At 41.8% G+C, this 10,415-nt stretch overlaps 1 protein-coding gene across 1 annotated transcript; it reads left to right on the forward strand.

Moving 5' to 3' along the window:
• Window positions 1–1,730: 1,730 nt before the first annotated feature.
• RASD2 (RASD family member 2) lies at window positions 1,731–10,044 on the forward strand. Its single transcript, XM_005421805.2, has 3 exons — window positions 1,731–2,442; window positions 5,912–6,191; window positions 7,716–10,044. Exons 2-3 carry the CDS (start codon window positions 5,921–5,923, stop codon window positions 8,243–8,245), a joined length of 801 nt encoding a protein of 266 aa, XP_005421862.1. The 5' UTR covers window positions 1,731–2,442; window positions 5,912–5,920; the 3' UTR covers window positions 8,246–10,044.
• The last annotated feature ends 371 nt before the right edge of the window (window positions 10,045–10,415 follow it).

Genomic DNA, 10,415 nt, shown 5'->3' on the forward strand with positions numbered 1-10,415 from the left:
CTCCCTTTGGATCTGAGCTACACAAGAGCTGACAGGACACCAGAAATGGTCCAGGTTTTATCTGAACTAATGACTTAGAAATAGGAAGCATCATATCTTGTCAAAAATTTGTCTGAGCCATGAAAGTACTCTCCCACCTTTTGCCAAAAGGCTCAGGAGCTGACAAAGGAGACCTAGTACTGTGGTCCGAAATGAGTTCACTTCTGCTCATGACCCAATACCAGTTCAGTACTGCTGCAATATTTCAATGCTGCTCTGCCATGTCCTGCCCCTTCTTCCCAAATCTGAAGTTTTTTGCAGGATCTGCTGCTTCCCAAATTTGATCAATGTTGTTTTGCCTTGTGTTAGCCTGTGAGTCCCCAGATGCACATCCTGCTTGGGATGACCGTGACCCTGACTTCAGTGGGAGCTGCTTCCTCTCACAGACAGTTCCAGCTGGACTCATCCCACAGCCTGCGTTGTATCCTTTGAGGTCTGGGAGCACAGAGACACTCACAGGCATGTCAGGCTGCGCCTGCAACAGCCATGGAACCCTCCTCAGTGGCTGCTGTGGATGGCTGTGGATGGGTTCAGTGTAGCACCAGGAGCAAAGGAGGGAAGCTTTATTCCAAGGGTGGCAAGAGAAACATCCCTGTACTCTGAGGAAAGGAGGAGGGAAAGTGAAGCTTCTTGGAAATTCCTCAAAAGCTGCAGGAATTAGTGAGGAGAGGAGGCTTTGAGATGATACATACATGGTAGTTGAAAGAATCTTTGCGTTCAACAACGAGTAAATTTTTCAGGGGAAACAAAAAAAAAAAAAAAAAAAAAGGGAGAACTATGGGAGACCTGAAACTGTGTTCGCATTTGGAAGACTGTGCCTCCCTTCCATTTTCTTATTGTCAAAATATCCTGAAAATAACTGTGTTTTTCTTCCTTTCCTGCTCCACCCCCAATTAGGAGTTTAAAGTAGGAATTGCTGAAGTATTTCATTTCAAGTCTTTCATAATCAAGTTTTGACATATTTTAAAATAAACTCACAGATCTAAACTACTATTTCAGTTCAAAAAGAAGAAAAAAAAATTCAAGTAGATCAGCAATGAAATAACCGGCAAACATGTTTCACTTGGGATTGAACAAATGCCTTGAATTCACCCTATTTTTAGTTTGTTTCTCTCTTTTTCCTGAGCTTCAGTTCCACACACTTTCAGTTTGTTTGACCTTTTTACCATTTCTATTACTCATCCCTAGTTTAGTTTTTCATTTATTTAAATATTAATGAAAGAACAACAGTTACAAATTATTCTTATTTCTTAAACAAACCATGTAAATGTCTTGAGGTTGAGCGAACAGGGGAAAGCATTCTATACAGCAAAAGATTTACAGAAATTATGGACAGAAAGCCCCTACTTGGGGAATGAGTCTGTCTGCTGCTGTCTAGCAGAAAAAATCAGCAGGGAAGTACAGAGCTTTTAGAATCAGCTTATGAATTTGCAGCTTGCTAAGTAAATGAATTCTCTGTGTCTCTCATACACATATACTAACTCATTCCCCACACATGCATACATACAGGTCTCTGGTGGAAAGACAGGGAATGTGCAGTCTGCAATGCACATGAACTTTCTGTTTAGAGGAGAAAAGATTTTTCCAATAGGCACAAAATCCCACCCCCTCAGCACCCCTCCTTCCTCTGTGTCTGACACTGACTTCAAGGGAGGAGTTGAGCCAATTATCTGTGAGTCCTACAGAAGGAAAATCTGCAATTTGCCAGTAGTTGTGAGAGAGTGAGGGAGAAAGGCAGGGAGGGAAGGAAAAAAGACTTAACTGGCAAATGTAAAGAAAAGCCCCTTTTATCCTAGAGAGAGAATATTTTAAAGCAAATCTCAGACCAGAAGAAAAGAAGCCCGTGGGAAGGGATGAGCCAGGCAAGATCTGGGGAAGCATAGGGTCACCAAAGGCAACTTCCATGCCGACCCTGATTTTTCTGCAGAGGATCTGAGGCAGCACAGAGGCAGAGTGGGCCAGCTGGATGCACCCACTACCCTGCACGAGTAGGTGCTGCTCCTGAAATTCTTTACCCACAGTAGAGCCTACAAAGTACAACTTGCAAGAAAAGGCAGTGGGAGCGGGAGAGACTCTGCCTCTCCTTTTCTTGAACTGAGCCTGTGAGGAAAAGAGCTCATCTGCCCAAAGGGAAAAACTGCCACCAGTTCTGAGACTCTTCTTTAGCCTAAGTCGGTTGCCTGATCCAGTACTTACATCCATGGGGGAACGCCCTCTGGAGCCCTGCGGTCCTTCCCAATCCTGCTAAGTTCTTGGAAAATACTGGAGAAGAACTGAGCCCAGAACAAGCAGCGTGGGATCCACAGAACAACAGCCTTTTACAACAGCAGCCACCTCTGATTAAAACTATCAGCTTCATCAGACTGCACCAAGACCCAGGACTGCTCCTCCTGGGAAAGAGAGGTAAGAAATCAGCACAGAGTTTGTGGTGAAAGTATGAAACAAACATGCCACAGGAGTGATTTCTGGTGTGCATGAAAATGACAGGGATGCTAGCAGTGAGTAAGAAGTGACAGGTCTGTTATGCATGTTACAGTTTGTGTCTGTCTTGTCCTTTTTAGCTGGGTGCAGTGATTAACATTGGAGTGGCAAACAGAGATACAACCAGCAGCTGAAGACAGAGGAGTGCAAGGGAGGCAGTTCAGAAGTCTATTCATGAATGGGGAGTTGTAGGGAGAACATACACCCTGATGGGAGGGTAGAAAACTAAGGTGCAAAAGCTCTGGGTAGGGTGAATAAAGAATATCTTCCTTAGGTATCTCCCTATAGGTGCTCAGGCTCAAATTTGTCAGTAGCTCACCGGCATTCAGACAAGTGCTCTCCAGAGCATACAAAAGCAGGTTCATTGTCATTCATTCTGATGCCTGCCTATAAAAAGAGAAGTGGTGCTTAGCTGGTAGAGGATAACACAGGGAGTCAAAAGAAATGGAGTTTAATGCTGATTTTGGACTGTGGTTTCAGCTTTCTCTGGGCAAATGAGCTTTTCCCTTCATTTAGTGTTATTTAGAGATATTTCTATGACATTTTGAAATCCCTGCACTGTACCAGTATAAAATAATAATATAAACTTTCTAACATCAAGCCAGTACATAAAGCAGAAGGTACCACCGAGAATTAATCTATGCTTAAGCATTTAATAAACTGGAAGGAAAAGATGTAGATTAAAACCAGCTGGAGGTTGTTTGTCTCCTCATTCTCTTCTGATTGATTTTGCTTTACTTAGTACATGAACATGTGGTGTCTCTCTGTTTTCTTTCCACTGTCTTTAATCTTTTTCACTGTATGAGCCCCTGTGCTCCACCCTGCCACTCTTGGGTGTCAAGGCTGAAGTTTCATTCCTTTTCTGAGGAGGAAAGGAGACAGACTGTGCTGAGCTAGAGAAAAACTGAACTGAGGGGATAAGAAGAGAAGGCTCAAAATAAAAATGTAAGCTCCCAGTTCAATGGCACGCTCTGAGTCAGGTTTGCAGCAGAGGTGATGAGTAGCAACTCCACGAATCGAAATGCTGGAAAGCATATTTTACTTTGAGGGAAATGAAATGCAGTTAAAAAAGCACAGGAGTCCTCTTGACTGAATGCCTTGACAGGCGGAACAAGGACAGTGTAAAGTGATCAGGTTCCTCAGCACGCATGTTCTGTACAGGACATAAATGGCATTCACTCAAAATGTATAACTGTGCTCTCCCCCAGATGCTTTTGCACTGAATTGTACAGAATTGCTCTCTAGCAGGTGTAAACCACACAATCCACTTGCCCTCATGCAGCTACACTGGTCCATCACAGCCTGAAGAGCTGCCTCACCTCTAGATATTGGTCCTGGGTGGTAAAGTAGTTTGTAGCTTTTACAACTCATCTGTTTTCCTACTCTTCTCTGCCAAATAAATAAGCCTCAGAGGGTGAAAATAAGCATTTTTTTTGTCTGCCTATGGATGCAAAACAGTATTGGAGTGGCTAGGGATAGTGTACATGGCAGTGTTTCAGAGACTGAATATGGTATTTCTGCACTATTGGAGATAGGTCCTGTGGTAAATAAAACACAGAATCCAGTTCAAATACCAGCTGTGCTCCTTGCTATCATTTCTGCCACAGTAATCCCAACAGTACCATAATTCTGTATGTGTGTGTCCATCCAAAAAAAAAAAAACAACCCAGTTGTGGTCTGGCATTAATCTGGCTCTAATACAAGGCTGTCCTGACTTCTGAATGTAATTCAGAGTGTAAGCTACTCCAAGGAGACCATTGCATTTCTTTTGTACATTAGGTCGGGCTGAATATGCAATTGTTGTGCTGCAAATTATGGCAATAATAACAAATAGTCATGTTTTGCTGTCTCCTTGGGCTATAGCACAGAGCTTGTAATGATGCTGGATCAGAATTCCAGAGACTTCTTTATTTAGCAGTGACTGTATCTTCACTACTGCTTTGGTGCTCAGCACATGTTAAACAAAGTAAAATATTTTAAGCTCTTCCCTGAGATAATTGTCAGGTACATAAAAGCTTTGGAGATAAAAGTCACTCAAGGGAAAGATAGGAATCCAGATCTGGACCCAGAAATGATCTTTCTGTGTACATAAAGTACTTGCATTGTAATATTAAATAAACAACACCTAAGTTAAATAAATGGCATAGTGGGAACTTGAATATTCTTTAATAAAGACTTAGTAACCAAAATAAACTCAGTCCAAAGTGTGCCTCCTTTGCTGTAACAGTCAGCTTTCCCCACACAGGGGCTGTATTTTTCTTTCAGCACACAGTTCATTTGAACTGGTACACTAAAAAAGTCTGAGCAGTACTTTTTCTTTCCTACCAAAGTTTCCTGCATCTGAGTGCTATGTCAAAATGCAGTCTCCAGGGTCTCTAGACTCATTTTAGATGTCATGGGTTGGAAATCTTGTCTAATAGCTATTTAAGATGGCTGTCCTTCATCTTTTCTCCTGCTTGTACTTAGCACCTGTGCTTAGCAAAGCCAGCGGCACCCGCAACATCTGCATGTATAAAGGCTGGAGCTACTAAAAAAATCTGTGTTTCTGCCGTTCCACCCATTGACAGCCATCCTGCTGCAATAACGATAGTTTGCTTATAGGGAGTTCCCACTCCCAATACCAGGCCAAAGAGCAGAATTAAAATCTCTTTTCTAAGAGGTTACTGGAGGCACAGATCTTTGAATTTATCACCAGCCAGTGCTGTTTTGCGGCTCATGCTCCCTGCATCAGCAGAGAATATTCCATGGGACCAGCTATTTAAAGTTACTGAGACGTCTAGCTTGCACTGATGTTAAGCATGATTCTTGTTTCTGTCTGACGTTTGGCTGATCTCAGAAAATTAGTATTAAGCACAGCTCCTATTTAGGCAACCAAACGAAGTGATTTAGGTTCTAATGACAGCTGCAGTGGCTGTAGTATATTGGGGAATCTGACCTCTGTGTTTATGTATCTAAATGAGAACCAAGTTCTACTGAAAAATCTGGTATAATGTGTAAGTGACACAGATGGTGGGAAGGAACTTTGTGTCTTAGATGAAGAGCAGCTGATAAATTCAGCCTTTAATGTTTAAATGTAACAGCAAATTACAATTCAAAAGCATGTTATTTTCAGTGTAAATGCCTTCATTTTTATACTACTTTAAAAGAAAAGAAAGAACAACACCAACAATAAAACAAAACAAAACAAAAAAAAACAAAAAAAAAAACCACTCACTGAAAATAAGACTGAAAAGTTTAAGCATTTCCAGTGAAAAAAATCTCTGTATGGACCTCTGCTGTGCAGGACTATGCTCCAGAGTACTCTTTGGCAAGCTTGTGGTGAGGAGCTGCCTTATTTTACCCTCCATTTGGTTTGTGAGCTTTCCTCCAACTCTGCTATTTCCTCTTTCAGGACCAAGCAATGATGAAGACTATGTCTGGTGGAAACTGCAACCTGAACGTGCCGGCCAAGAACTCGTACCGCATGGTGGTGCTGGGAGCCTCCAGGGTGGGGAAAAGCTCCATCGTCTCTCGCTTCCTCAATGGCCGCTTCGAGGATCAGTACACTCCCACCATCGAGGACTTCCATCGCAAGGTCTACAACATACGGGGAGACATGTATCAGCTGGACATCCTGGACACCTCTGGGAATCACCCTTTCCCTGCCATGAGGAGGCTTTCCATCCTAACAGGTGAGAAAGTCAGGGGAAAAGTCATAAGGACAGACGTTAGCTTGAAATGTGTAGCCTGGGGATGACTGGTTTTTGGGACATAGCTAAAGAGACTGCTTGATTTACTGCAAAATGCCTTTCTATAGAGTCATATTTCCTGGCTGGCATGTTACCAGCACTATAAGGAATGCATTAGCCACAGTAGAGAAGTCCAGTGGGTGAAGGTCTGAAATTGAGGTTTTCCCTAATCCATGTACCTTCCCCTTCTGCTTCGTACTTTTACTAATGTCACAAATAAATGGCTGAATACAATTCTGTGGGTATAAAGAGCAGCAAAGGGAAATTAAGCACGTTGTTGTAGGACACATACAGTGGAAAATAAATATAAAATGCACAGAAAGGGAATTCTAACCAAGAAAGTCCCAAAAATTTTTTTATTCTGAAAATTTCCAGCCTGATTTCCTTGATTTAATATTCCAGTAGAAGGACAGCTTTACTTTTACCTTTTCTCCTTAATCTGCATCTAATCAAATGTATTTAAAGACAAAAGAAGGGGAAATGGTGGGACCATTTTGCCTCTACTCGCTGTGAAGCCATTCCTGTTGTGAGCTAAAATATATTTTTTAATTATAAAAGTGACAGTAGATGTATATTCAGCCACAGCTCAAAACAAACCTTTCTGGATTCACTATCCACCTTTCTAACTGGCCAGTGAAATATGACATTCACATATGACAAGGCTGCAATCCATATTCAGTGAGGTCCTAGAACCAGTTTCTGGGATGCAAATGTAAGCTTTAGCCCCTGAAAGCTCTCTTAGCATGTTCCACACAAATGTCATTCAACAGGCAATGATTTGCCTTATTTTCTACTTCCTATTCCTATTTCTATTTCTATTTTCTATTCCTTCTACAAGGAATTGTAAGTCAGGAAATGTCAAAAGGAAATGCCAGGGGATGTGTGTCATTTATGTATTAAGGTTTTTTCATGGTCTGCTTCTCTTGAGGAAATGCAATGACAGCAGAGCGCACCGAGAAACCTCTCATTCCTGACTTGGGTGTTCAGGGGTGATTAGCTGTAAACCTTCAGTTCAGGTGTACCTTCATGTATTGTGTAATCAAAGGGTTAAGGCTGAGTGGCTACCAGCTCTCCATTCTTTCTGGTGTCAGAAGAGGATGTATTTTACATAGAGATACAAATGAAAGGAAATAAAAAGAAGAGCAGTGCAGCAGAGCTGAGATAGAAACATGTCTACAAAAGAGATAAAAGCAGGCAATAACTTGCAAGCCCAGTGCAAATTAGGAATGCAACTGGATATGACTGGAGTAACATCATAGCCAAAAGTCTTTTCCATAGCACTATAGAAAGATGTGGGGAGTTAAAGGAGAAGAACTAAAGTACAGCTGAGTGAATAGGTGCCAAAGGACCAAACAAAAAATATGGGGAGGAGATGGAAATAAAAGAATTTCTTTTTAAAAATTTGCTCCTCTGAAACTGGCTGTGACCAACAAGCCTTTACAGTATATATATTTTCTTTAATTGCAGGGGATGTTTTCATCCTGGTGTTCAGCCTGGACAATAGAGAATCCTTTGATGAGGTCAAGCGACTCCAGAAACAGATCCTTGAGGTCAAATCCTGCCTGAAGAACAAGACCAAGGAATCAGCTGACCTCCCCATGGTCATCTGTGGCAACAAAAATGACCACAGTGAAATCTTCCGCAAGGTACGCACTGACGAAGGTGAGAATCTTGTCTCCAGTGATGAAAACTGTGCTTACTTCGAAGTGTCGGCCAAGAAGAACACCAATGTAGATGAGATGTTTTATGTCCTCTTCAGCATGGCCAAGCTACCTCATGAGATGAGCCCTTCCCTCCACAGGAAAATCTCCATCCAGTATGGTGACACTTTCCAGCAGAAATCCTTCCGGATGCGCCGAGTCAAGGACATGGACGCCTATGGCATGATCTCTCCCTTCGCTCGCCGGCCAAGTGTCAACAGTGACCTGAAGTACATCAAATCAAAAGTTCTCAGGGAAGGGCAGTCCAGGGAGAGGGAGAAATGCACAGTCCAGTGAAGGAGGCTCGCTCTTCTGTCTGAAGACAACATCCACGTGCAGTGCCTTAAAGAAAAATGGTCTGTGGAAGCAAAGAACAGGCTCACGGGGTTTATTGAGAAAACCCAACATGGAGAAAGGATAACTTCCTGTGGATTCTGCTGAGTCACAAATGTAGATAACATCAACCTTGAGGACAACTGGGAATAATCATACAGCTGAGATACAAGTGCATTTTTTTGTCTTTGTAATGTAGTTCCTCTTCATTCCCCTTTTTGTTTGAAAAATAGAGTCCTGAGAAGTAAAGACATTTCAACCTTATCATTACAAAGAAAATAGATCAAAAATGCACAGAAGAAAATTGATCAAAAATGCACAGCATTAACAGTGACCCAGCATGCAGCTCTTGCTAAGAGAGAGGAGGTTATATGTGTGTATGTGTGTGTATCTCTGTGTGCCCAAGTGCACGTGTGCATGCATGTGTGGAGCTCTCCTTTTAAAAAGTGGACTTGCATTCCAAAGAGCAGCAGTCTTAACTGAGCACTCCCAGACTGGGAGTGGACTCTATATATGAATGCATGACTTTCACTCATTTCTAAGGGCACCTGCATTAAGAACTTGATTTTATGTTTGTTGGAACAGTTACCATTTGACATTGACATGATTGTTGGTTCGTATTATAAATTTTATTTGCCATTTGTTGGGTTTTTTTATTGTCTGGGGGTGGGTTTTTAGCAAAATCAGATGGCAAGTGCATTTGATATTAAACAGTGTCTGCTTTCTACCAGTGAAAGGTGGTTTTCATCTGTAACATTTTCTAATACATTGACTGAAAGTGAAATTATTCTGCAAAAAGCTAATGCATTTGGCTGCTTTGCAAGCCTGGTGTCATGTTGTTTCTCAAAGCAGCCACACCAATTCTGAGTTTCATAATACAAATGCCACACTTTGCCCTTCTGGACATTGGACTAATGATTCCTTCCTCTGCCTGTATCAGTTGAGAGTGACCAGACTTATATGTAGAATCACACCATTTCAGAGGCAGGATTGGATTCTTTTTCAAAAATAAGAACTGAATGGTTATAGGGCCAGCTCTTTCATATTTCTTCTGCTGACATGCTTCTAGTAATTTTGTTCATGGTTTCCCTCACTGTCCAGTAAAGTTGCCTTGATCATTTGCACTGCAGAAGTCCTTCAGAACAGAAGCTTTGTCCTGGCTGTTGAATCAGGATTGAACTGACTGGTCAGATAAATCTGGGGCTTCTTCATTCACTTCTTTCCTTTCTCAGGCTTCCTTATCTTCAGTTCTCTCCCTGTTCTGCTTCTGGCTCTGTTGTTTGATGAACTCCTGTTCACCCACAAAGTCCGATATATTCTCTTAAATGTAAGCTTGCCACTCTTGCTGACTGGAATGAGATGTGTGCACACATATCTGTGGGCAAAGCATGGCCCTGAGACAGTAAACAACAGTAGAATATATATGCTATATATACCTCAGAAAGACCTTCAGATATACTGTCCCTCCCTCACCCTCAAGTTCTGTGTTTGGCTACATCTGCCTTTCTGTGTCCTGGGCAGAGCTGTGAGCTAGTTTGTGCTATAATTTGACAGGAAACCAAGAATGATGATTGTCTGTAAGAATTAGCCTCTGGGATTCAAAGTCCCATATTCATTTATCAACTCCACCCTTCATTGGTACTGTATTGGGAAAATACACTGTTCTTTTATTCCTGTTGCCAGGGCAGCACCTTTCTGACCACATCTGCCTCCCTATCTATAAATATGTATATGGTTTATGATTAAACCTGATTTATTTATTAGCTGTGTCCTGGTTTGGTTGTTTGGTTGTTGTTGGTTTTTTTTTTCATTTCTCCAAGAATAATGAGGAAGGTCCTGTGTTTATGTTGTGCAGGTGAATCTAGGTAAGGGAGTTCTGGATTGAGAGTCCTGATTAGATCTCCAGTAAGTTCTGGAAGAGCCTTTTATGTCCTCCAGACACCAGGAGTTACACATTTTCCTGTTCGGAACAGAACTGTGTCTATACCCATATCTATCTATCAATCATCTTTTTGACCACTGACTTATATATACAGATATCTGCAGAGGCAGACAGTTACTTTTCCCCATGCTGCCTCCAAAATGAGAGAACAACAACTCTCTCCTCCCTGCACAAAGCTGACATGTTGATCCC

This window comes from Geospiza fortis, unplaced genomic scaffold, assembly GCF_000277835.1.
Source record: "Geospiza fortis unplaced genomic scaffold, GeoFor_1.0 scaffold173, whole genome shotgun sequence".
NCBI lineage: Eukaryota > Metazoa > Chordata > Aves > Passeriformes > Thraupidae > Geospiza > Geospiza fortis.